Source organism: Caenorhabditis briggsae, assembly GCF_000004555.2.
Source record: "Caenorhabditis briggsae complete genome, chrX, whole genome shotgun sequence".
Lineage (NCBI taxonomy): Eukaryota > Metazoa > Nematoda > Chromadorea > Rhabditida > Rhabditidae > Caenorhabditis > Caenorhabditis briggsae.
Window position 1 is genome coordinate 11,028,518 of NC_013491.2, and position 27,242 is coordinate 11,055,759.

Sequence of the window (27,242 nt, forward strand, 5' to 3'; positions counted from 1 at the left end):
GGCCAGAGGAAGGGGTAAGCTGGCTGGTTGAGTTAATTGGAAACCGTGTTCCAATTATCGAACAAGTTGACGCCCTGAATAACAAGGAAAAAGAAGACGGGGATGAAACAGACAGTACATATAGCTTGAAGTCGTTAGGGGGTTTTGGAGTAAATGCAAACAATCCAGTCATACGATGTGTACCAATATATCTTCTCGGCTTCTGGTACTTTTTCCTGCCAGCCTGCTTCCTCTATAGTCTCTACCTATTCAAATTAAACCTTCCTACCACCCATTGGGGTCCATTGTTCTTGGCATACGTGTTTGACAGGCCTTAAGCAAGCACTTGACGCCGCCAGGAATACTATTGTTTAGGTTGCGTTGTTTATGCCGTTTGGCCCCTCATCTGCAACCTCCATAAGAATTGTCACCGTTTTGATTTTTGCTAATTTGAAATCTTGAAACCAAGAAAGGGCACACAGTATAGACACGCACGTATAAGGAGGTGCGAAGAGAAGTCAAAATGCGTGAAGGTCATGCCAGAGATTGCATTCTTTGATTTGATGGAGTAGCAAAAAAAGTTGTTCGTGAAGACAGAAAGAGAGAATAACTTTCTGGCAAATGGAGTTTTTTCGGTGAAGACAGTTTAGCAAAGAAATCGGATAGCCTTGAAATTGCAAAAAAAACTTGGATAGGAGGATGGTTTAGCACACAAGGACAGGATGAGTAACACGTACTGAACATCCTAATTTTTCCATTTCTAGGAAAATGAAACATAGATTCTTTTTATAAAAAATGAAGAATTCTTGAATTCATAATTTTTTGAAATTTTCTGTTTTTTCCAAACAAAAAAACGGTGAAAAATTCGAAAAAAAATGCGAAGCGAAATTTTGAATTCAAAGAATTCCAAGATTTCTGAAAAACAAAAAAGTACAGTACGTCAAAAATATATTGTAAGGAGTAGAAATCTTGAATTACAATTTTGAAAATTCAGAGTTCTGAAAAGAAAATTTTCGAAACAAGAAATAATTAATTGATCGGATTTTTGATTTAGAAAAGTTGAAAGCTTCAATGATTTCAAATTTAAAGAAAATTATTTTTCTCTCTACATATAACCAGACAATTTTCAGAGCCACAAACAGTAGTAAACGTCAGTTTTCTGACACACCCATTGTCTCTCAAAACCAAAAAGTTCAAATTCCAACTGAAAACACAAAAAACGAGACACAAATTTTTCATCGTCCGACATCGACTTACTAAACGATGCGAACGCCTGATAATCCAGAATGACTCAAGGACAAGAACAAGTGAGAAAACCAGAAAGCTGTGGTGACCTATAAATTGGCATTTTGTCGGACTATTTAGTCACTTAGTGACTCATCATCAACGCCTTGTCCTTGGAAAAGGAGGCGCACGGGAAGAGTCAAAAGCAAGAATGATTGGTAGGATTTTGTGGGATCGCAAGGATCGCAACAAAAAGAAATGGAAAGGATCTGATTTGTAATTAAACGTGTGAGAAAACCGAAATGACAACGTCGCTTCTTCCTCATTTTCCACTTTCATTAGTTCTGGATTTGGTTTTGAAAGTAAGATTTTGAAGGGGAGAGGCAGAAAAGCCAGAAACCGATCATTTTGTATTGACGGCGGCGTCGAACGGACGGGAGAGAAGAGCGGCTATGACAAAACACTGTTTGAACTGGACACATATCGATCAGTGAGGGGCCGAAAAGGATTAAAACGAGCGGAAAATTGGCGAAAATGGTTCTTTATGTATATTCTTCGTTCGTTCGTCGCTTTTTCCTCTAGTTTTTCCGCGCACTATCCCTCATCCGTCATTTCACTCTTCGATTTGCCGTGATGCCTTTTCAATGCCTGTTGATTTTCAAAAGAAACTGTTTCCAAAATGGCTGGATGTGAAGTGGATGATGGAATTGAGATGGGATTGGAAAAGCAGATGAGAATGCCTTTTTGATACGGGACATTGGTCATGAAAGGATCGGACGGCTCGTTTTGATACATTTACAGGAAAATTGGAAGAGGAAAAATATTTTTTTTTCCTAAATTGTCAAGACCCGGCCCAGTTTTCATTAATTTTTTCTTATTTTTTGAGCAACGTTTCGGGTACAACAAACAAAATGAAAGAAAATAAGACAACAATTTTTATAATATAAAAAATCCGGAAAACGGAGTATCCTTAAAAACAATTTATTCCCAAAAAAATTAGAAATATTTCAGGAATTTCAAAAATGTTTTCAAAAATGTTACAGTTTTTTAGACATGAACAGTATAATTATTTGAAAACACAGAATTTCTACCGAGAAAACAATGAGCAACAATTTTGATGATTCAGAGTTTCGAGTTTCACTTCACTACTTGAAAAATTATTTTTGCTGAATATTAAATTTTTTACTAATTTTAAGTTTTTCTGACTAATTTTAAGTTTTTGCTAAAAATTAGACAAAATTAAAATAAAGCAATAATGTTCTCAACCATTCAGCGACAAAAAAGAATTTCCCGACAAAAAAAGGTTTCACTATCTCGAACATCAATAATTTCTGGATGAAAAGGTTTTTTCGAAAATAAAACTTCATATGAAAGTCAATTAATTCGATTAACTGATCGGGCGACTTTTCGGGAACAAAATCGGAAAAAATGAACGTCCAATGAGAATAATGGGACAAAAACTTCATTGAAACGTGTGACGTTGTCGCTAGTTTGTCGGTAACGATGGAAAAGGCAAAAAAAGAAAGGAAGGAGAAGAGAAGAACCCGACCAAGATAAAATCAAAGCTGCAAGCTGGCCTCTTTCACTGGAAAAACGACGATTCATTGAAAAACGGAGGGAAAAAGACGGGAGAAAATTGGAAAAAGTGGTGACGGGGCAAAAGGAAAGGGGAGAAATCAGGAATCAAGAAAAATGGAATTCATTTTCGTATTGTCCGGAAAATACAATAATGGTCAGATCATCTTCACCTAGTTTGCCAAGGATCCACTCAAGTGGCATTTCTTTTAATGTCATGTATTTTTTAGATGTCACTTGAAGTTTTATCTTGGTCATTATAGATTTCAACTTTGCAGAAACTATGTACAACTATAATGAGAAGAAAATAGATGTTGGTAACCCCGAATCGCCACAAAAACAGACAACAAGAAAGAGGATCCAGGTGTCACATCTTCAATGTGCATTCAACTGTAAAATAGACAGTAGCACTTATTCTACCTAATTCCATTCCGATACCCTCTTCAGGATAATCGAGTGACCTCAAACATAGCTGGTCGCACAGTGTTTTTTCTTCCTACAGCCTCATCGTCTTCATGTCCTTTTTCACCTACGACCATCTGCGTAATATTTATTTAGGTGCTAAAGGATCCTCAGTGTTTTTTTCAATTTTGGGGAACACTCAATCTGGTGAAGAGGGGAGAATGGGGAGGATCCACTTGCAAATCTATGCAGATGCGGTTGTTTCAAGACAAGGGGAAAGCGCGTTATCTCGCTTGCATATCTTGGCTTAATCCATAATTATAGGCTAGCGTCAGGATCTTGGGGAGAGGAGTGGGATGTCATACAGAAAGTGAAATATATATGACATTTATCATTGTCAACTTGTAGATTGACATCCTCAACTTGTGGATTGAGTGGATTGGGAACCTAATATTAAGAAAGGGCAGATAAAGTTGAAATGATTATATTGAAATAGGAAATTGAGAGCTCAATATTCAGGGAGTGTGTGATTATCATTTTTCATTTCTGCAGAAAAAAAAACACTTCTGTAATAGAAATTATTCAATTTTCCATGACTCAATATTTATTAACCTTACCATATTTTCGAAATTCATTTCATTGAAACAATTCAATAGATGATGAAGTCCATTTTTTGGTAGAAATGAGAAGAAGAATTTTTTTTGAGAATAATATAAATAAAAATGAAGAAATAAGCACGAGTTAGTAAAGCTAGAGAGAGTTTTCTAATACGTTGATGATTAACTGAAAATTAAAAAAAAATAAAGCGAGAATCGATGGTCTTCAGCATAAAGCAAAATGAAACAGATTTTTTTCAAAGTAGAGACAATTGTGAAAGATTTCTAGAATGCGCTGGTAGCAGAGTACATATTGTTTTGTTGCAATTGTCCAGCAATATTCATTCCCTCGATTCTCTCGTAATTCTCATTGGTTACTCGGGTTTCTCCATTTGGACGGAGCTCCACTGGTTGAGTTTGGGTGGTTGGCTCGATCAAGACTGGTGGATTTTTGAGGAGGAACATCAGCGGAGCGTAGAGGAAACTAATGATGGCAATGATGTACATCATTCTGAAAATAGCCTGCTATATTTTTCCTAAAACTTTTAATCTGCTTACGTTGGGAATCCAAGACTCTTGACAAGTGGCCCGGAGAAGAAGGGTCCAAGGGCAAAGGCAAAACAAAAGGCGGCATCGGCGATGGCGTAGATCGATCCATAGACACCGACGTGACGGATATCAACGAGGTAACCCATGAGCGGGAACATGGACGCATCAATCATACCTAGATAAATCTTTGGTTAAAATTTTCTAATCAGATCTATACCGATGGAGAATCCGAGAAGGCCGTGAGGGATAATGAGGCCCGCAACAGAGGTGGCGGATGGAATTGAAAGAAGACTGAAACCAATTACAACAAGTCCGATGAAGGAGGATAGCCATCTGAAATCTGGTATAAAGTTTAAAAATATTTTCTCTATATGTTCACCTTCCAATACGATGAGCCAATGGTCCGAAAATGTTAGTTCCAATCAAATAAGAAATAGAAGCTGGCAAGAAAGCAGCTCCTCTCTCCAATGAGTTTGCTCCCCATGATTCCATCATCCAGAGTGGCAATGAAGGCTCCAACATAGCGATTCCAAGATTTCCGATAGTGATGGCGCCTGAACAATTATGTTAATGCTCGGTGCACTAGAGGTTTTCTGTAGCTGTCATTTTCAGACTTACCAGCAGCAACAATGATGTACGGGTCCTTAGCCAATTGCTTGATGGTTGATCCTTCTGGCTCACCACGATCAATTTTTGGTTGAAGAACCATGAATTGAATTGCTAAAAACGTGTTAGTTTTATATTCTACTAATTATCTTGTACTCACATCCATCAAACAGCGCCAAAAGAGCGAGTAAAACAAATGGGAGTTCTTTTCCACTCCACTGGTACAAAAGTCCTCCGTAAGGTGGTCCAACCAAAACTCCGAGAGCCAAACCTCCCAAAGCAATACCCATTGCGCTTCCTCTTTCCAAATCGTCCGGATAAGCCTGAGCCAACATTCCCATTCCTGAAAAGAAATCATAGAATTTGTGGCTACCTTCAATGTTTAACTCAAAGATCCCAATTTATGTTATTTTTGAAAAAAAAAAAGCAATTATTCATTTTGTCTTTTTTTTAATTTAACACATATCCATACACTATCTTCATTCTCTTCTTGAGAACTTTTCCCCAACTTATATATCTAAAAAGTTGTGTTGTGTCAGTTGTATGTGCTGTGGAGGGAGAAGAAGGCAAAAAGGAAATAGCGAGAGGCGGCCGGGGTCAACACTCAACCAGTAACACGCAGAGAAGCGAGACCCCGCGTGTGGCTAGTATGAATACACACACCGTCTCATGAGGCTCGTTGATCAGGTGGCCGAGTGGTTAAGGCGATGGACTGCTAATCCATTGGGGTTTCCCCGCGTGAGTTCGAATCTCATCCTGATCGAATCCTTTTTTGCTTTTTTTATTCGTTCAGTAGATGAGTTCTAAAGGCGAATTACACATTTTGTACATGTTTTTTAACGTTCTGTCAAAAAAAAAACTTGAAAATATACTGCTAGTCGGAAAAGAGTGAGTTAAGACTTTTTGCGCATTGTTAAGAAATTCGAAATTCGTAAAAAAAGATTCAAAATTTTAATAATCTAAATCTCGACCCTGCTTTGACTTACCTGATGTACTAGTGCACGCTGATCCAACACCCTGAAGAGCTCGAGCCAGCCAAAGTGTAAAATATGATTCCCCAAAAGCAAAAATAATTGTTGAGCAGAACATGATAACGAAACCTCCAAACATTGGAAGAGTATAACCAATTCTAAAATTTAAAAGCAAAATTATGTTTAGTTTGAAATTATGAACCTATTAGTCAGAGGACCGATCCATGGATTGACAAGAAGCTGAACCAAAGCCTTCGAACCAAACATAAATCCCACATGAACATTTTCACTGGCCAGTAGTTTGTGTCTCTCTTCTTCGTTAATTATTCGTTTCGGCGGTTCGTCTTTATTCATCGGAGGTTTCTGGGCAGCTGGGTTCATGTACTTTCGTCTGTAAGAAACAAAAGATTTTTAAAGAAAATCAGTTTTTGTGAAATATACCGGTCATCGTATTCACGGTTCGTGCTTTTCAAATTCTTTCTGCGAGACTCCTTCCGATTGTCCTCACTGCGTCCAACTGGTCCAATCGGGTTCTCTTCCCAGTCTATTTTTGCATTGTTTCCAAGCTTAAGTGGGACATCCCAACTATCATCGTCTTCCCACTAGAAATCAGATGCGTTTTGTATGCAAACATACATACAGTACCGGTCAATAAAACATACAAAACATATTTTCAGGTGATTTTTGGGGATTTTTACCATTTTCAGGAGTCTGAAGCTCGACTGTCTCCAATCACAATCACTTCAAAATTTTTGAAAGAGGAACTAGACCTAGAGGAAAAATATATATTTTGAAGGAGGAAATAGATCTCGTTTTCCAGCTGTTTTCCAAATTTTGAGTGCCACTTCCTATTTTCCACGTTTTCAGTAGAAAAAAGGATGTCTTTCAGAAACAGGCGGATAGTTGAAAAATTAGACTTTCAAACAATTCTGTGAATGCAAAAATTCAAATATATGTCTGTTTCACACCTCAGAAAATTTTCAAACAGATCGAAAACTTGAGAGCCAAGCCAGACCCCTCAACATGGTCGAAATTACCAAAAACCATCCAAAATTCTGCCTTTGTAATTCTCATTGCCCGGTACTGGGTATGAAATTAGTACCTGTCTTTTAACACGCTTCTGGTTATCCTGACTGAATAAAATATCGGTTTCATTTGGATGTTCCATGCGGAGTAGGTATTCAGGGATAATAGGTACTGGAATTTAAGCGGCTTAACACAAAGCAAAAAATATCGTAAACTTACCAACTGTTGTGAGTAGCATATTATCAAGGAATAGGGCAATATAAACGATAAGAAGCAGAATTTTCCTATTGTTCCTATAGGAACTTATAAGATCAAGAAGGTACGACATGGTCCCTCTTCTGCCAAGTTTTTGTCGGATATAAAGAACCCTGAAAATGCAAAAGTACGCTTGTGACAGAGAGAAAGATTTTGAGAAAGAAGTATGATAAAAGAAAATGAGAGAGAACTAGGTAGAGAAATTTCGATTGGTGGTTCCCACGGTTTGAAAATTGATTTAGTATTATTTATGCCTAATAATTGCCATCGAAGGAAAATTGGAGAAGCAGAGAGAAAGAGTGTAGGAGAAGTCACACATAGTCCCACAGTTGAATGTCCCTCGGTTATGACTATAGTCGCGGCACCAAATCTAAAAGAATATGGTGATCGTGAAAAATGAAGCAAAAAATGATGAAGGAGATGGTGAAGGAGATGAGGGAGAAAAGGATGAGGATGAATTGTGAATCCGCGCGGGCGAAGGGCTCATTTAAGGAGAGAAAAAAGAATAAAAGAGTGAACACTGGTAATGACAGCTCATTTCGCATTTTTGCCTCAACGTCTTTCAAAATGAAGACGTGAGCCTTCAGGAATAGATTGAAGAAAATGAAGTCGTCTCAAAAACTACCATCCATTTCATTTAAGTCTAAAATGGGCGGGACCAAAACCGAGAACGAGTAGAAGTGGAGAAGCGCACGAAGAGAAAAAAATATTTCAGGATAAGAGAAAAGAGGTGGGCGCAACAGATTCGCACTACCGGAAGACAATTACTTGACAGTAGAAAATGCAAAGGAGAGGAGGGGGGACGAAACCCAACGGGCGGAATGGGTAACAACGGAAACCAGAATGATGAATGATTCAGTGAAGAATAATGCTTAACACACACTTATTTTTCCTCCTTTCTATGTTTGTAATACAATCCCTCAAAATCGAGGTTCATCAGTTTTACCTAGTTTGCAACAGAGTAACCAGGCAGAGAGATTCTAGAAGGAAATATGATTCCACTCTCACCCCCAACTTTTGATATGACGCGGTGTCTCGGGAAGAAGGAATAACGAAATGAGAAAGAGCTCAAAAGTTTCTCCAGACGTTTTCTGAAAACCAGTGAGAATCTCACGAAAAGGGCAATAATCAAAACAGTGAATTATGCCTGTCTGAGTGATCTGAAAATGGCATTCACCGTGTGAGCAATCACGTTAAATTTCTAAGCAGACTTTTGGGCAATAAGTTTTAGAAAATTATGAAAATTCGTTAGAGCACGGATGCATTTCCATTGTTATATGCTTTCAGGGAGTTGCTTTTTTGGATATGTTCATGGATTTTGGATATTTCAAGCTTGTTTAATCAGAGAAAAAAAAATCAAAATCCTAATAATAATTTAAAACAGTCAGAAAAATTCATTTTGGAACATTTAAAAAATTTATACTTTGTTTCAATAGCTTCATTTCAGACCATTATTTAACAAAATTATCCGAAAGCAATATGTTTAGACCTGGAGTTGTATTGCAAACAGATCTAAAACAGTGTAACCACAGATACAAAAAATGGGATAAGGTTGCATCATTTGATGTTTTGTACTCTGTCCGGAAATACTTGTCTATCCTAATTCTCAAGAAACACACAGACATTACTCATACCGATTCGAAAAATTCAAACCTCATGAAAAGCTCATAAAGTGCTTGAGACGCTTTGTGTTGTCTCCATAGGTGAAATGAGGAAAAAGCAGATGAAATCTCATTCGAATTCAATGATGCTCTCGAGTATAATGCTTCATGCCGTTTTTCACTTAACCGCAACGCGATGACCCCCAGAAGACGACGAAGTCTCATCTGTCAAGTGGCAGTTGTGCGTGTGAATCGTCAACTCTCAATATCATGGAACTTTTCATCGTTTGAATTCTGCTTTGTAGTCTGTGACAGGGCACACGAAAAGGAGTCCGACACATGAAGAAGAAGAAAGGTAGGAGCTTTCTCCTTAAGAATTCTGAAGAATAAATATAGACAAAAAAGCGAGGTAAGTGGGAAAAGGGAGGCCCTGTGTAGAAATAGGGGAGAAGGATAATGGCAGGATGTATTGATGCAATTGCTTCCCGACAAATCATTGGTCCTCATAACGACGAAAAGAGAAAAAAAGAAGAAAGAGAAACCTTTTAGGTCTGCAATAGGCAATTATGTCGCTATTCATAAAGAGCCGTTTACCCAAAAAACTGACTTTCGGCTCCATCTCAAAACAATTCCGTCATATACTTCTCGAAGAAGAAAAGCAGTCTGCAGGGCAATATGGGATATGCTAGCATCGGACGATTGTCTTCCGAGCACTGACACCGCGTTATAAATACAGTATTAGATGTCATAAAATGATTTCGTATACGTATCGTGACGATTTTATGGGTCTTCCGTACTCGTCGGTTTGATGCGTTTAGAGTGCAAAAGTACGTATTATATATTATAAAATCAAATATGAAAAAAAAAACAAAAAAGTGAGTTAGAGGTAAATGGTACATGAAAAAAGTTTTCTTGTAACGTTTCTTATAGAAGCTTTGGAGAATTGAAGTCGCGGGTGAACTTGTGAGACAGTATCCAGCTGATTGTGAGCCAAGCTCTCGTCACCTTGAAGTCAAAACATTTAAGCCTACTTTCTACCGAACTCACTGTTAATTGTCACTATTAATTTCAAGCCAATTTATCTCGGTCCCTGTAATAAAATATCAAAAGTGATCAATATATCGTAAACACTCTAATAGAACGCCACCCAAATCGTCGAATTTGAGCACATGTATCTCATTTTCTGTGAGAGATATCAAAAAGTGGTTAACTAATGAAATGTTTATCATGATGTCAGCAACATTTTACTAGTTGCCTACTTTTTGGTATCTTTCAAAAAAAGTGAGATATATAGGCTTAAAGTTAACGGTCCGGGTGGCGATCTATTAGAGTGTTTACTTTATTCAAAATTTAATTTTTCCTCACTAAATGTTGTCTTCAAGACTGTACTAATCTTTTATGTTGCATACATATGTACTTGCAACGTTAAGTACCGGAAATTTATTTCAGAAATTTCTTCTTTCAAAAAAATGTTTGCAGTTAAAATAAATATAAAATACATTATTAGTAAACGAAAAATTTTCACAGAACGAGTGTCGTTAAGGAGTGTCGTTAAGAAACATTTAAAAAAGTTTCAGAAAACTTCTGAATATTTTTTTTTCAAATGTTAAAAACTCGGGCCCACCGGGCTGAAGAAGTCGCGGGCACCGATTTCTCAAGTACAGTTTTCAGCTTATTTGTGCTTCCTAAAATTTGAAACTATATCAGTATCACTGCCCCAAGCGCTTCCAGAAATTGCATTTTCGTTTCGACGTTCAAACTGATTCTTGGTTCGGTGACCATTAAAAACCAGAAAATAAAGAACGATAACGAATCATAACTATTTTCATAACATGTTCCAGCAGAATCATTTTGGTACATACTATTTTGAGTGATATCACCTTCTTGTTTATTTTTTTCAACGTATCAAAACCCTCATTAAAACGAGGCCAATTATATGGTCAATAGAAACGATGGATGAGAATTTTTTTTTGATAATAGATTTCCGTTGATTTTTTGATTCATTCTTTTTTTTTTGTCTGATTTTTCAACCTTGATTTCGCAATAAATTTTCGGCAGCCTCAATTCTCTATCATAACATTATTTGTCATCATGTAAGTTTTTAAAAAGGCTGTTCATTAGTTGAGAAATCTTCCTAAGGACATCTTTTCGAAGATATCCTCACCTTCCTCTGACAAATCACTTTTTTCTCTTCCGATTTCTTATTCTTCTCCGCCCAAAATTTTCGCAAAGGTTCACGTATCATTAGTTATCATTTACCCCACAACAATCACACAAAACTTTATCTTATCGTTCTTTTCGTTTTTGCTGGCCAGTGTCACTGCCTAAATTGTTTGTTGAATCAACAACTGTACTTGTCTGCAATTTTTTCAGTTCAATGATTCTACTTTTTCTTCTGCCGACTGCATTATTAATTTATGTTTTAATAAGGTAAAGCTAACTAAATGTCAAGACACGGCTCTCAGAATAGATTTTCAGAAATCTCAAAATATATTTCACACTCTATAGAAATGGACTGAACCCCCAATTTGACATATTTGGAATCAAGGGGCTCCGATGGTTGGATAGTTCTAATGCTCATGAAAACTTTACACAAATGTGTTCTGTTGTTGGTGATAAAACATTTTCTATGCTCCGCGGTGCAACACCGGTCATTGTGACCAATGATGTTAATTTGATACATGCAATTTCGACGGAAAGTTTTGATTGTTTCCATTCGCGAATTGTGAGTTTTATTTAGAATAGAAAAACAATACTGGAAAATTCATTAAATTGGAAAATATATAATTCCAGCCAGAAGCTTTATCTGATGACCCGATCACAGCCGAAAATATCCACATGTTTGCTGCCAAAGGTGAGCGCTGGAAACGTCTTCGAACAATAACGAGTTATGGATTATCCACAGTTAAGTTAAAATTGGTATGTCCCATGACAGTTTTGTTGTCCTTTTTATCTAATCATGTTTGTTCAGTTGTTCCCAACCATTGAGACTTGTGTTTCTGAATTTTTGGATCACGTGAACAGCCTGTCCGATGGTCAAAGTGTTGTCATCGATCATTCTCATAGGTTTGTATAATCATCTTCTATTTATAGATTTGACTTTTTTCAGTCTCTTTCAAAATCATACATCTTACGTTCTAGCTCGATGTGCTTACGGTCACAAAGAGCAAAATCATCGAGTCAACAATTTTCTTTCGGTGTTTTCTGATGCGTTCGGGGCATTGTCAGATTTTCAAAAATCAATGACTGAGAAAATTACTTGTGAGTCACTAAAACATAATTCATCTAATTGAGAAATCTATTTGCAGATTTTTTCCCAGAAATGAAGTCAATTTTCAAAAACAACTTATTTGCCCAATTTTTACAAAGTACAAATCAACAAAAATTCTTGGATTATTTACTGAATCTGATCTCAAAATTTCAATCCCGAAGAGTTATCGAAAACAATAATAATGAAGAATCAAGCGACCCCGAAGCTGGCAAGTACAGTTTATTGGAGTTTTTCTTCGAACATCATCATGAAAAAAAGATTGTGGAAAAGGCGGAAGGGCGGATTGACATGAAGAAAGTGAAAGTCGAGAAAAGTATTTCTTATCAGGTGTGAGTCTCGGTTATCTTGTAGTCTAAAAAACGCAGTACATTAGAGTTTCTGCTGGCTACAATGTTCATTTGTTTTGCAAATATTGAAAATTGTTTTGCAAAATATTCAATGAAAGAAAACCGAAACTAATTTATTGCAATACTGGAGAATGTAAACATTTACTATCGTTTGTTTTTTTCAATAGAAAAATAGACATTGGAAACTTTGGAGTCCCAAAAAGTGATCCAAATATTTTTGAATATCGGAAAATGTTAGAGCATACTAAACAAAATTGGAGCTTCGGTTTTATCGTCGAGAACCAAACTCTTATTACAGCTTCAGAAAAGTTAAATAAATCGAATTAGAAAAGGTTTTTTTGAGTGATACCGGTACACTACTGGACAAAAATTTATTCTCGATTTTTTTAAAAGAATATTGAGTTGGCAGGTCTAAAAATTATTTTACTGCTCTGAAAACTTTGTTTTTCAATGTAGACATAAAAAGAGATTAACTTAGGTAATGAAATTTGTCTTTAGTACATTCTGAAATTTTCAGACAAATCTGAAATATTTAGACTATTTTTTCAGACCTCCAAAAATAGTTAATTCAAACTGTAAACGTCAAAAGTTGCATGTGCAAGATAAAAAATAACAGATTTCAAAAAAATTTCGAGGTCCAAAAAAATCTCTTGAAATATTTCACTGTTTTTCCCTCATTACCAGTTTTCATTTGCAGGAAATCACTGCTCAATGCAAATTTATCTCTGTTGCTGGCTTCGATACAACTGCCAATACTTTGACTCTTCTTTTCAATTTTTTGGCACATAACCCGGCAATCCAGGAACAAATCTATAACTCCGAAATCAAAGGAAACAAGAGTAGTATGAATTTCGAGACCGTTTGCTCTCTTCCCATCCTACAAAATTGCATTTTCGAAACACTTCGGCTGTTTCCACATGCCTCACCGTAAGTGTTTACCTTTTTTCCGAATTTTATCCTGTACTTGTTTCAGACTTCAAATGCGGATCTGCACAGCACCGATAACGATCGGACAGTACAAGTTTGACGAGAATATGCAAGTGGTAATCAATCCATGGGGTCCACATCGTGATCGAGTAATTTGGGGAGATGACGTGAATTGTTTCAAACCATCACGGTTAATTTTTCCTGATTGTTTTCAAAAAGTAAAATACTGTATACAGGTTTGAAAGTCTAAGCGAGCAACAAAGAAAAGCATTTATGCCATTTGGTGTGGGACCGAGACAATGCGTTGGAATGCGGTTCGCATTACTGGAATTGAAAACGACAGCATTCCGAATGCTGCAGAAATATGTGGTTCGCTCGACTCAACCGGTTATTGATAGACACGGAAAATTGGTAGGTTGTTGGGAAAAAAGTTGAGAAAATTTGATAGTTTTTAGGTTAACATGACGGTTCGTGATACGGGAACAGTTTGGCCAACGGATAAACTAGGTTTAGTATTGACAAAACGTGATATTTGAAGTTTCTTAATATATTTTTTCACCCATTCGATAAACATTTTCTGACTAAACGGAGACAAGGAAGGAAACAGCAAACAAGCAAAAACACAGTTTTATTGGAATATATTGAAAACTAAGGCTCCAATAGAGAAGCTAAATGAGTTGGTTCATTTGAGGAAACTTCCCCAAACTGCAGTCTCACTGTTATCTCGCATTTTCCGAACAATTTCACACTTTCCAACTTTCTGAATCCGGCACCCTTGCTTAGAGTCATATCGATTGCTTCGTAACCGGTTATCGTTGCTTCATTCTGATCCATTTGAAGGAAGGAAAACCTGAAAAAAGTTTAAGATATTTGGAGATCAGTGTTTTCCATCAACCTGTTCCTAGGAACACTTCCTACGAAGATGAAGGGAACCTTGTATCCATGAATACACTCTATTGTGGCATTATGACTCTCATGCCAGTGAGCATTGAACACGGCAATCTTTGGAACTTTCTCTGGATTTGTTACAGATTCCTCAAAAACCCGTTTCGCAAGCAGCTTTTTCATTTTCGGCTGATCCAACCCATTCAGTTGATGAATATTCACCAAAATTGGAAGAGTCGTGTTCTGAAAAATAGGGGTATACCTTCAATGCTATTGATTCAGCTTACATGTAGTCTATTCAATTCATTCAGAAGATATCTTCTTGGAGAAGAGATGTTCCAGTGCACAGAACCAAACGCAAAATCTAGTTCATAGTCCAGTTTATTGTTGAGTTGCAAAACATGAGCACATGTTTTTGCTGGAAGTGAAGCATAATATTTTACTCATGTGTGGTCCGATTCAGATTCACTACCATTTGCGGAGCACATTTTCTTTGTCCAAGACATGCTGCCAGCTACAATTGTCTCGGATTTGTTTTTAGTTTTATGAACATCGGAGTTTAGGGACATTTTCTCTAGATAGGAAGTGTACCTAAAAACTTTGAACATAAATTTGTTTCAATATCAGTGCGAAATAACTTATTTAAAGGAACTAACCACTGCAACATGGAGTGAGTGCAATTTTTGCATGTTTTGAGATTGTTCTGATAGTCGTGATTCCCCAAACCTAGCAATATGGGGATAGATATGTTGGTAAGCCAGTTTGTCTGAAAGGTTTGTATTGTTATCATATAAAACATGTTTTTCCTTACGTGGAACTCCTCCAACTCATCCTGCCATCCGTTCTGAGTGATATCGCCATTAATTATGAGTGCTGATGGTTTTCCAATTTGATCATTTATGAACTTGACTATAGATTCCTTCTGGACCCTATTGGAGTACCTACTTTCTATCTCATATGTTGTTTGCTGGGCTTCTAGGAGAGTTTGATTTGGCTTGAATCCTGCAGGAAAAGAGTTATTCTGAAAATTTTGAAAAATTTGAAAAATTTGTTAAGAAACATACTCTAGCCATATGAAATGTGCGACGAATATCTTCTGTGACTAATTTACATGGGTAGTTGACATCTTCGCAGTGATAATAGTGCTGTGTGTCTCCCATCAGTAATAAACTCAACGAGTCTTCGGCGTTTTCAGAAGAACTGGGATTGACTGACAATTTTTGAGGAGGATCTGAGGCATCAATAATTATATGGTCTGTGAATCGGAATTTATGTACCACGAATAACTTTCCTTGAGACAGGCCGGACTGGTTCAGTAGAGCACCCAACAGAACTTAACAATCTCGAAAAGAAGACGAATAGAATCCAATGCATCTGAATATGCTTTTGTATTTGCTGGAATTTCTTGAAGTGAAACAAAAAATAAAACAGGAAACGGTAGCTGAACAGAAAATAATGCTGCTTTTATATTCCGTGTGTTTTCTGGATTTCCCACAAGATCATAAAAAACAGCTTATCAGTATGCAAAGGTAAGAAAGGGGTAGAGAACATAAAAATGTGTGTTTTGAAACCTTAAACTAGTGTTAAAGAAACAAAGCATCGAATGAAAATCAAAATATGAAACATCAAACCACTGTGAAAATACTTCACTTTGAGCCTAATTATCTATATTCCAAAGAGAGATATCAAAAATCTATTTACAGACGAAATAGTCTAGTTACAGACGAAATAGTGATTTTATGATAAATAATTTATAAGTAGAAATTTCTTCATATCATTATATCATTTGAAGTAACCGAGATAACTGAGCTCAAGTTTCAAGAATTGAGTTGGCTTCTATTAGAGAAAGTACGGTGTAGCTTGACCGTTTTTTACCAGAAAACCCCAGCAAGACAAAATGCTGCATTTTCAGAAACATGAAAACCTTTAAATATTGTTCTTCGCATGAATGTTGTTTATTCAAAATTTTATTTCAGACCGGTGACAAACCATGTTCTGTAAAGCTGATGAAACAACAAAATAACCAACATTCAAATTCAGTTTTCATGAATTTCATGTTCACAATTTTTGGAAAGGTACAGAAACCAACAAACTTGAAAGTTCCAAAAAGTAAATGAATAAATAAATGCAACAGTCAATATTTATTTGAATATGTCAATTCAGTCAAAACAAAAGTTTCTGAAAAATTCGCTCTCAGAATTTGCAGTTTTATCCATCTGATTGCGGGTTCTTCTGATGAAGTTTCTCCTTTTTCTTGTTGAGTGATCTTCAAATCGAATTATCTCATTTCTGATGCATGGTCCCCACAATTCGACGGTTTCGAGCTCTTCAAGAATCTCCCCATTATGCATCAAACTGTCACGAGCTTTGTATCCCGTGATACTAGCGGTGGTGGAATTCATATCAAATTTGGAAAATCTGAAAATACAGATTCCGGTTCGAGAGTCCCTTCTCTTTGTTTTACCTGTTATTTGGTACACTTCCAATGTACACAAAAGGCACTTTGTATCCCTCGATACACTCCAAGGACACTTCATGCCGTTGGTGCATATGTGCATAAAATGCTCCAATTTTCGGCACCCGCTGATTTGATTCAAAAATGGTCTTCACATTCGACATCCAACGTTTTATCATCATTCGAATCTTATGAATATGCATGCTCTCACACTGGTGCATATTCAAAAGAATTGGAAGAGAAGTACTCTAAAAAGATTGAGTTGAGTTGAGAAAATGAAAAAAAATAACGTGGATGTGATGATAGAAAATAGCTCAATAAAAACGCAAGTTGTTGACTTACCCCTAGGAGGTTCAACTCGTTGTGAAGATATTTCATTGGAGACGAAATATTCCATTTCACGAAAAGAGAAGAAAACTGCACATTGTAGTCGATTGCATTGTTGAGTTGGATTATATAAGCGCAAAGTTTGCCTTTGAAAAATTGCGTTTTTGGTCGGAAAAAGAACTAAAAATCTACCTGAACCAGAGCACACCCTCTCGGTGTAGGCTAGACTTCCAGTAAATTCTACATCAAATTTCACAGTTTTTCGTTGAATGTCCGCAATTAGAGACATGTTCTTAACATAGTCAGCGTACCTGAAAATGAGAAAAAAAAATTAAATTAAAAATAATTTTAAAAAAACCCATGGTAGCTTACCAAGACAACATTGTGTGAGCGCAAAAGTTCAGAGCGCAATCATCGATATTGTTTTGATAGTCATGGTTTCCTAATCCAAGGATGAACGGGGTTGGGAAGTTGTTGTACCAAACTTGCTAAAATAAAAAAAAAAAACTGAAAGCGCTATGAAGAACTGAAATCGTTGTAAAGATGTTTTGTGTTCTGAGAATAATTAATATACCGTATTCCCTATGAGAATATTATCTAAACCGGCAACGTTTAGCTCAATTATCTCGATTCCTGTGAACGATATCAAAATTTTGTCTACTGATAAAATATTAAAAATTTATCAGTTGACAAATTTCAGATATTTTTTCCAGGAATCAAGATGGTTTGGAAAAGCGGTATTCAAAATTCTTCAGAAAAATAGAGACACCATGAATTCAGATTCTGGTTCTCAAAATGTCAGGTCAAGGCTTCAAAAATCTAGAGTAATGTTAATTTTTTGAATTTGTCGAATAAAAATGATAAAGTAGTACTATGCATGCTAAAAATTAAACAATTTTAGTTCGTGATTGCTCCTGTGAAAATTAAATGATGCTCAACTCAGACTCAGATACTGATAGGTCCAAATTATTTCTTCAGCTGCAGAACAAAGTCTACGAGCTATTATAAAGCTTAAAATCGAAATTATGATTTTCAAGTTTCATATTTTCAGTCCCCTTTCAAGTCCTCTGTTAGAGTACCCTGAACTCGTGCAACTGATGAAGATGTCCGAAATCAGTCAAATCCCCATTGATGACGAGTGCAGCCGGCTTATAATCCAGACTGCTAATAAGAGCATCCAAAGCTTGTCTTTGTACACGATTTGCAAATCTGCTCTCTATTTTGGTACACGAATCGCGTCCCTGACGTAATGTTTCATTCACTTCGGTGCCATAGATAAATTCGAGCCTCTGAAAATGAAAAAGAAGATGCAATAAAAAATGATTAGTGTTCCAAAAATCTAATTAGGCTTAAAAAACGAAAGTAGAGGCGTACACTGTTGAGGAAGAATCGAGAACGCGGCCTTTTCGAGACCATCTTGCACTGCACATTATCCTCCTCGCACGGAAAATGGAACTGGGTGTCTCCCATGAGTAATAGAGTTAGTACATCTTTTTGGGGTGATGAAATAGCTGAGATGTTTAAACCTTCTTGAAGTTCATCTTAAGATTTCCTATTTTTTGGAACGGTTTGTTTAGCATGTAGCTCTTACCTGTTACAGTTGTATTATCTTGACATCTAATAAAATTACTGAAAAAGAACGATAAGATAAAAAAGAGCAACATTGGAAAAGAATAGGTGAATCCGACTGGACGTTTTGAGGGCGTGTGGAACAATGACTGGAAAGTTTTGATTTCACACTTCTCTTCTTTTCAAATAATTTATATATGAGACTAAGCAAAATTGTTGATAAAACCATTCTTCTTTTCATTTGCCCCGTTTTGATATAAACAATGTCTTCTCATCGAATGCCAATCGAACGCTGCGCCCCCCAAACACTAGCTATACGAATTCATTCGCTTTTTTTACTGCGAATTCAATTTTCACATGATCACTTTCAGAAAAATAAAATTAAAAAAAATAAAAGGGGCAAGTAAATTTCATTGACACTAGAAAGAAAGAAAAAGTACATAATAATTTATTGTTACATACCATCCGAATTGTGAGGAGCCTGGAAAGTTTTTTTTCAATATAATGATTGATTGGAGCACTTGTGAGATTGTGGTTTGATTCGAATCATTAAAACTGTATTTTTTGATTTGGGAGCTTTTTTGTTATTTTTTGATTAGTACCTTTTGATTACTGACTTGAAAAGAGCACACTGGTTGAAAATGGTAAAGGTAGCAAAAGTTAACCGACTGGATGGGCGTGGGAAGGAGAAGGGGAATGAGAAAAAAAATAGGCAAAAAACCAACAAAATGTTAAGAGAAGTGAAATAAAATGAAACATCAAGATTTTTTATAAAAAAAGGAAAAAATGGGAAAATAAACACTAACTCCGAGATGTATTCAGATGAAATAAATATGAAATGTGAAAAAAAAAATGATAAAATGAAGAAAGAATCGAAAGAGGGTTGGGAGGTTGATACCGGCACCATTAATTTGAAAGTAAATGTGAAATAACTTGAAGATAAACTAAACAAAAGCAGCAGGTTGCCAGGTGGATTCCCTTGGGTTTCCAGCTGGTGGTGCTGCAGCTGCAGGTGCAGGAGAAGGCCTTATCGTATGTATCACTGTAGGTGGAGCCGGAGAGACCACTGACGTTGACGAAGAACATGGATTTGATTTCTTCGGTGATGACGTGGATGGTGACTTTCCAGAAGTTCCAACTGTCGACTTTGCTGCTGCTTCAGCCGCAGCGGCTTCTGCTGCCTCGTCGCCAATTTTTGTGGAAAAGATTGCCGGATGCCGGATACCTGACGCTTCCTGTGCGCCGTCGTTGTTACCTGTCCGACTCGTTGATTCCTCGCTGCTTCTACCACCATTTGGCTTTCCGTCAACTGTCATTGGAGTTGACGATGATGTCGTTGGAACGTCATCTGTTCTGGGCTTCAATTTCTCTTTCTCTGGCTCAGCCTTGGCAATTTTCTTCTCGGTTTTCTGAAAATTCTGGGGTACCTGGGAAAGTCCAAAAGTTCATTTTTCCTAGCCGAGCTACTCTTTAAAAGCATCCAATCCAAAAATACAATCTAGTCGTCGTCCCTTTTTTCTCGAAAGGTCAGCGAAAAATGTTCTCTCCTCATCAAACGCCAAAATCCCGTGGGTAGACGGGAAAGGGAAAAAATGTATGTATGAGGCAGAAAAAGTATGCATAATGAAGGAGCCCGTGTCACATTGAAAATTCAATAGAGCGAGAAGCTGGGGGACACACTCTCTCTCTCTCTCTCTCAACGACGACGACGACGGCGCCGGCACGACCGCGGAGAACCCCTCTTCAAACAAATCAACCAAAAAACATGAGTTTCAAAAAAGCCAAACACAAAAAACTTTGAAGGTAGAGATTTTCATTGCATTCCGGCTCTCGTGACACTCACACTTTTGAATATGCTCAGTCGATTCTTGTTCGGTTCGCTCACATTGTTAGAGGAGGATGTACTAGCATTGGCAGTGTTGACTTGATTGGCCGATCCACCAAAATTGTTGCCGGCGGCTGCTCGGCTGGCGAACGATGGAGCTCCGGTAGATGGTGCATAGACGCCGGACGCCTGCATTTGCATAGATTTTGATATTTTGCACGAAGGATTGAAGAGTCTAATATACCATTTTGTCCGGGTTAGATGTTGCTGCTGATGGATTCGGATCGCTTTTGGAAACGGCATGCGATGCTTTTCTCACAAACTTATTGAAGATGCTGAGTGTGTATTCCTGAAAGAAAACCTTATTAATATGAACCCAATATGCATTTACAGCATCTTGACTTTTTTGAAAATAGATTTGAATTTTATGAATTTTTATAAATTAGAATCTACATTATTATGAGAAAATTGTGAGAGCTGCTACTGCTAAATAAACGAAGGACCCCTTTTTATTCCCCATCTTTTTTTCCGCGCTTCAGGCATACATACACATGAACACAACGCATAGACACAGGCATGTATACATCGTGTGATTCCTCTCATCATCAGTGTTTCTCATCCAGATTCTAATGATTCAAAACCTTGCTCTGATGATCATGCTCCCCTTTTCCCGTTCCGGCTCACTAACCTTTTGTTGATGCGCTGCATTTTGTGCGTCACCGTGAAGATGAGCGTGCTTGTTACGTTCCGACTCGGATGGGATCTCGCAATACGAGATATCACCGTTCTGATGGAATGGAAAGTTGTTTTGCTCGTAAATCGTGCTTGGCAGTTGAGCGAGAATTGGATCTCGTGGTGGAAGGCTCACTTTTCCAGAGTTTACTCGATCTGGAAAATTATTTACAGTTATTTGTCTTCTTTCGAACCCCCCCCCCCCCCCGCTTACCATTATATTGTGCCTCCGACATCACTGTTAAACATTTCTGAGAAACAGCACCAACACTACAGGATCTTTTCACTAGTTCCAATGTCCCATTCAACACTATCCTGGTTACTTGCGGGTCTAACGTGTATTTATTGAGTAACGGCCTTAGTACAATGCCCGTTGATAACGAGTGTCGGGCACGAATGCAGACCAGTCTGAAAACTCAATTTGGTGAGAAAAGTGCAAACGGAAATTGTCTAGATGGGGTGGTAAATGCAAATTCCGAAAACGTTTTCTATTTGGAATATCCGATGTGTGTGCTAAAAAGTTAATCTGATTTAAAGAGGGGATGGATGTACTAACAAGGTTTTTGCATGCTGAGAGTAATGAAAAATGAGATTAAATGGAACGCGCAAAATTTTTTCGTCCGCTATGGGAGAGTAATTTGATTTGATTACCGCTGAGTTTCATAGATCTGCCAAACAGCTGGAAATGAAGATGAATTTGCTACTAATGAGTATACCACATTGATACGAAACAATGAAAATACGCTAGCAAAACTCACTTTGTTGGTGTTGAGGCCGGATTTTTGAATGAAAAATTGGCAGGCAAGAATTCAATAATGAACGAGACAACAGGAACGAGCCGGAGTGCACGCGATTGTAGTGCGTCGATGGCTTGCCTAGCTGGATCTATAGTGCTGCCCGTCTCCGCATCCACAACCTCCACGTGCATCCGATCCATTCCTTGTTGGTCCGCCATTTCTTGCGTCCATCGACGAACCGACATTGTCTGAAAATAATTACAATTATTCAAAGTTCAGTATGCAGTGAGATTAGTATTTTCAAGTTAGGTTTAACGTTAGATTGAACTAGCGGGTTTATCACAGAAGAGAGCTGACAAGTTGGAGCCACTGGTCCCATGATTGTTCCGTCGGTCCCAGAGAGATACCTCTCTCATTTCTGGATCAAGGTATTATCCCTAAGCATATTATTATAAAACTCAGACTCTGGACTTTATTCGATTTTATTTTTTATTTTTTGACATTTTCTTTTGAAGATTCTTAATTCCCCGAATCCTGAATTTTTAAGATTTTGAGAATCGGAAAGTTGGAAAGTTTCAAAATATAAACTTCAAACCTAGAGGATCTTTTTTTTTTTTAATTTGATACCCTATGATATTGAATATCAAGGAGTTTAAGTTTTTGTATATCTTGATTCCTGATATTTCATTTAATATTGAGAATTTTACATTCATGAATTTTTACTGTTTTTCTAGATCATATACTAAGACCCTGATATTTCTGAACTTAAAAGTTATCAATTTTCGCGATTACTGAATTTTCTTTTTTTATTTTTAGATCTATTTTTTTTAATATTTCTGATTCGTTGTTTAATGTGAAAAACAAATTGAAAATACGCTAACACATGACTTAGAAAATGGGACCTTACTCCAAAGATAGGACTGTGGTCAAGGTGATAGACCTTTGCCGTCCGTCACGTTGAGACCGTGCATGCAATTACTGGGACTGGAGGTCCCTTGATAAGCCCTGTGACCACAACTTGAGACCTATTTTCTCTAATACACGCTAACTATTTTGGTTCCATCGGATTAGTTCTTCCTGTTTAGATTTTCAGGTTTTCAAACTCCTTTCAAGTTTCCCTAGATCAAAATATTTCAAAACCGAGTTCATAACTAATCGGTTCCCTGAGTGTTCAGTCATGCTTGAAACCTTTTTGGAGCACTTTCCCCTCCTTCTTTAAATATGCATCTCCATCAATTCAGTCACTTTGTCCTCTCTCTCTTCCTCTTGAAATCGTTTGAAGGTGCGACTACCACAGGTTGAACAAAGAGAACAAAGGAATAATACTCCCTCACCAGCTGAGTTCTCCCCGTGCTCCATTGAAACGTAAAAACAAAACCTGGTGGCGTGGGAGTAAGAATCGAACAGACAACGGGTAAACTTGGAGAAAATCAGTCAGCAGCCAGAAGACTAAGATCTAATAACTAGATCAAAACTCAAATCCACCATCATCCATTTTGTCCGGTGCAATGTCGCTGGGCGCCGACGACGCATTCAATTTTCCTAATTAAATTCCACGCCAGCCACCAGTAAACCCTTAACTCCCCGGAGGCGTCGTAAAAGTTTGTCCTTCCTTTTGCTCCTCAAATAACGCGAATGTCGGTACACACACATTAATGAACTTTTGGAGCATAGCAGTAGCAAAATTGAAATCCGCCACGGTTCGCTCTTCCTCTTTTTTCTCAATTTCCCCTGTTCAAAAAAATTTAATAGCCATCACCTTCTGTGAGCTTGTAGTGCATGCCCTTCTACATCATAAATTCTTGATGAAGAGGGCGAAGTGAGAAAAAACAGCGTAAAAGAAGAAGAAGACTTTTGCGAGCAACGCCCAATCCGGAAATGTTTTATTGAGAAGACAGCACAGGCTTCTTTAGGGTTGATGCTATTCCACTAATTGGGACCCTTAGCGCTTCCCCCACTTCTTCTCTCTTTTTTTTCTCTTGGACAGCTAATGATAGTCGAGTTTATCGCTGTGAAGAAGACGAAGACGAATTCTTGCAGCAACAGCAACTGTTTCATACACCTCTTGGGGATTTGAAACTTCTTATGTGTGTCCTTCATCGCTTTCCGGATTAGTTCGCATTGGAGACATCGAAAACCAAGGGAGGGAAAAACATGAAACAGCGTGATGAACAGCAGCAAAAAAAGAAAAAGAAGATACATGTTTGGCAATAATCAGAAACTGAGACTGAAAAAGCGGCTGAAGACACGTCAAAACTAGAAATCAAACCGAACTAGAATCTCATTTTATTGGAATTCATTCCAGTGGTCAGTTGGCAACTACTTTAGCAACTCAAAATTTGATTTTCCAAAACCAAGGTCAACTAATTTATAGAAGTTAAAAAAACATGCAAAGCTTGAAAAACCAACCGGGTCGTCGAGGGTTACAGTTTCCGTCGTGAACTGATCTCCTATCATCAATTGGCAGTGCTTCGGTTCCACGGGTCGACATCGTTGTCGTAGATGCGTCGGCGACAGGGAGTTCTTCTTGACGGGTGACGTCATCTCGGCCGGCATACTATATTGCTTCGATGCTGCGAAGATATATCGTCGTTTTGATCCGGCAGACCCGACAACACCTCTTCCACCAACCGCCGAGCCGGACGCGCTCGCGTCGGCATCGTCGTCACAATTAGTGGCCGTGTTGCTATCACCGCGTCGCAATCGGCGCGAAAACCGATCCAAACCGTGCCAAAGAATCGACTTACGTTTTTCCTTTGTTGCTGCTGGCGCATTTGGAGCAGGCTGCGAATGCTGCGCAGCTGCTTCAAATTCGTTCGTGTTATTGAGGGCTGAAATATGGGGAAACGTTGGTTTTGAATACTTTTGAAGCACAAAACTCACAAGTTGGTTGGCTATGCCCGTTTTTGTCTTCATCATCCGCGGCTAGCTCTTCATCCGTAAAAGAAGGTTGTGTATTATTAGTGGACCTCAAAAAACGAGGCCAACAATCATATTTCAACAAGTGAAGAATCTGAAACAGAATTGTGTAAACCTATAACACTTCCTGGGGTGGAAAAAAATCAAACCTGATACTGTGCTATATCATAAGTATCTAAAGGAAATGCACCACTTTCTACTGTTTCTCGTATCCGTTTGCTGGTTGAATTGTCTATATTAACAGGTTCCGTACTATTCATTGCAAAATATCGGTCAAATATTCGTCGTCCAAAAGAAACTCTCTCCTGAAAAATGAAAACTTTTGAATTAATTGATCTCAAAGAAAATCATGTACCTGAAAGTCTGATATTTCTTTAAATTGTTCGACTGCTAAGTAAAAATTTAAATTTTCCGCACAAAATTGTTGTTCCAGAAATTCTTGAAAGGGTGAACGTAATAAAGGGTCGCGGATGACTTTCTTGAAGATCTGAAAAATCTAATATTATTACATGTATTTCTTTTTTCTCTGCTTTTGATTTTTTGTGTCTTAACCCGGAACTGAAAAATTTTCAAATTCCAATCTTCTTTTAGATCAAACCCGCATTCTCATCAACATTCTCCCGCAACGGTAAGCTTTCTAAGCATTCCTCGATGTTTCGAGAAAAAACCCGAGTAGCATACTCTTCTTCTTCTTTTTTTCTTCCTGCCACATTCATTGCAAAAACGGGTAAATTCCAGATTATTTGTTAGTCAAGTCCTTTCTGTCGCTTAACTTCTCCACCCATTCAATTCTCTCTTTCTTTTGCTTATATTTTTTTACCCGGAGCCCGCCGGCTGTGCTCAGTGTCGTCGTCGTAGAGTCAGTCAGTTTGTCGCGCCGAGCGCCACGCTTCACCCTCTCGTACTCGCTTCTTTTCTCAACGACATCCACTGGAAAAACAAATGATCCGATGCCGGGCAAAAAGAGAAGACCCCTTACGAATCAATAGAAAAAAACTTGCTGTATACGTAGTCTCGCTCGTTTTTTTTCCTTGAGAGGATGGATGAGAAAGGAAAGAACATGTAATTCCTCAGGAAGGGCATCGGGAGATTAGCGCAAAACCCCCTTCGAATTGCGCGAAAGAACAAGTATTTTTTGAATATACAGCCCTTGAAAAATATATATTAGAATGATACCAAAAACCAAATCGTTTGACGAGAAGAACAGAACAAAACGGCAACAATTTGAATGGAAGACCGTAATCTTCTATTGTTACCAAAAGTTTTTATAATCTTCATAACAAAAGAGCCACAAAATCGTTTGCCAGTTGATTTTCAACACCCCTGGTTAGTTGATGTTTCAGTTTGGTAAAAAGTTTTAGAGAGAAGCAAGAGCACATGGAACATTAACATCTGGAACCAATTTTCAAGGAAAGAGGCTCATGGACCTGGTTTATGATCTTTGGCCAGAAAAGATCGCTTTGAAATGTGTTGGGAAAAAAGTGTGACAATGTGGTGCTAAGCAATTTCGAGCAGCTCAAAAAAGTTAGACTGGAAAACTATAAGTTGAGCGGTTACTTAGAAAAGCCAATTTCGAAATCACACTAAGATTGATCATTTTTGTCACAGCGAAATGAACCAAAAATTTAAAAAAAACTAAATTCTTATCTATTATATAGTTAATCAGAAAAAAAAATCCAAACTGTCGGAATGTGTGAATTTGGAACAATTGAAAAAATTTTTTAAATATTTTCACTCGAATTATTAAAAAAAAATCCAAAATTAGTTTGAGAAAAATACTGAACGTTTTATCAAAAGCTTTGAATGAAAAGAGCCAAACTTCGCGATTGAAGACCAAAAAGGACAAGTCAAGGACGTCGATTTAATACGACTTTTGGTTTGAAGCAACTGCCAAAAGGATACGAATCATTAGGAATACGCGAGCCCGTCTTCACTTCACAAAGTCATTCTTTTTTGGTGCTCTCACTTTGCTCTTAAGCTTTTTCTTTTTTCCACGCACTCTCTTGCGCAAAACCATTCGTCCGTTTCCGAGAGAACAATTTATTCCATTTTCGTGCATCTCACTTTCTCCCCAATTTCCATTTTCTCATCTATCTTTTCTTTCACTTTCTTCTGTTTTCATTTTTCATTTTCTTCTTCTTCTTCATTTTTTTATTTCAATTTTTCAAAATGCACCACTTACCTTCAACTCTCTCGAAGAATTCGTTTCACCGGGCGCCACACCAACTCCCATCGATAAGCTCGATATAGATGTCTCATTATTAGGTGAGGTTTGTGTCGGTGTTATGTTGGGCTCGTTTCCGGAGCACGGAGTCGACATTTATCAGAGGCCGACAGTGCTGAAACATTACAATTTATCTTCATGTGTAGATTTTTTTCATCCATAGCCGTATTTTGAGCGAGCACTCCACAAGATTGATGATGGTCATAAAATTCTAGGGTTCGAAGATTTTCTGACGGAAGA

The 27,242-nt window shown here is 37.6% G+C and overlaps 5 protein-coding genes and 1 non-coding gene across 6 annotated transcripts; 2 read left to right on the forward strand and 4 right to left on the reverse strand.

Annotated features, from left to right (window-relative positions):
* Positions 1–4,061: 4,061 nt before the first annotated feature.
* On the reverse strand, positions 4,062–7,256 carry Cbr-cat-1 (the record flags this gene model as incomplete). Its single annotated transcript, XM_045239759.1, has 11 exons — positions 4,062–4,287; positions 4,335–4,500; positions 4,543–4,658; positions 4,705–4,879; positions 4,944–5,045; positions 5,092–5,274; positions 5,918–6,060; positions 6,105–6,293; positions 6,344–6,504; positions 7,005–7,099; positions 7,148–7,256. The coding sequence occupies 11 exons, from the start codon at positions 7,254–7,256 to the stop codon at positions 4,062–4,064; spliced, it is 1,665 nt and encodes a 554-aa protein (XP_045095503.1).
* CBG28586 lies at positions 5,613–5,694 on the forward strand. Its single transcript has one exon. It is a non-coding gene (tRNA).
* Positions 7,257–11,161: 3,905 nt separating the features above from the next.
* Cbr-cyp-43A1 lies at positions 11,162–13,865 on the forward strand (the record flags this gene model as incomplete). The annotated part of the gene is made up of 10 exons (XM_002644690.2): positions 11,162–11,214; positions 11,263–11,509; positions 11,578–11,703; positions 11,756–11,850; positions 11,894–12,045; positions 12,093–12,382; positions 13,100–13,329; positions 13,376–13,519; positions 13,566–13,740; positions 13,785–13,865. 10 exons carry the CDS (start codon positions 11,162–11,164, stop codon positions 13,863–13,865), a joined length of 1,593 nt encoding a protein of 530 aa, XP_002644736.2.
* A 112-nt stretch (positions 13,866–13,977) lies between these two features.
* On the reverse strand, positions 13,978–15,374 carry CBG14736 (the record flags this gene model as incomplete). The annotated part of the gene is made up of 7 exons (XM_045239760.1): positions 13,978–14,179; positions 14,225–14,457; positions 14,502–14,632; positions 14,687–14,805; positions 14,871–14,980; positions 15,026–15,235; positions 15,279–15,374. 7 exons carry the CDS (start codon positions 15,372–15,374, stop codon positions 13,978–13,980), a joined length of 1,101 nt encoding a protein of 366 aa, XP_045095504.1.
* A 999-nt stretch (positions 15,375–16,373) lies between these two features.
* Positions 16,374–18,660, reverse strand: CBG14737 (the record flags this gene model as incomplete). The annotated part of the gene is made up of 8 exons (XM_002644692.2): positions 16,374–16,632; positions 16,679–16,917; positions 17,012–17,142; positions 17,189–17,307; positions 17,369–17,484; positions 18,076–18,285; positions 18,371–18,537; positions 18,588–18,660. The coding sequence occupies 8 exons, from the start codon at positions 18,658–18,660 to the stop codon at positions 16,374–16,376; spliced, it is 1,314 nt and encodes a 437-aa protein (XP_002644738.2).
* An 849-nt stretch (positions 18,661–19,509) lies between these two features.
* Positions 19,510–27,011, reverse strand: Cbr-rgs-6 (the record flags this gene model as incomplete). The annotated part of the gene is made up of 11 exons (XM_002644693.2): positions 19,510–19,974; positions 20,409–20,579; positions 20,635–20,739; positions 21,079–21,278; positions 21,337–21,530; positions 21,881–22,107; positions 24,269–24,690; positions 24,743–24,872; positions 24,928–25,083; positions 25,134–25,265; positions 26,961–27,011. 11 exons carry the CDS (start codon positions 27,009–27,011, stop codon positions 19,510–19,512), a joined length of 2,253 nt encoding a protein of 750 aa, XP_002644739.2.
* Between the last annotated feature and the right edge of the window lie 231 nt (positions 27,012–27,242).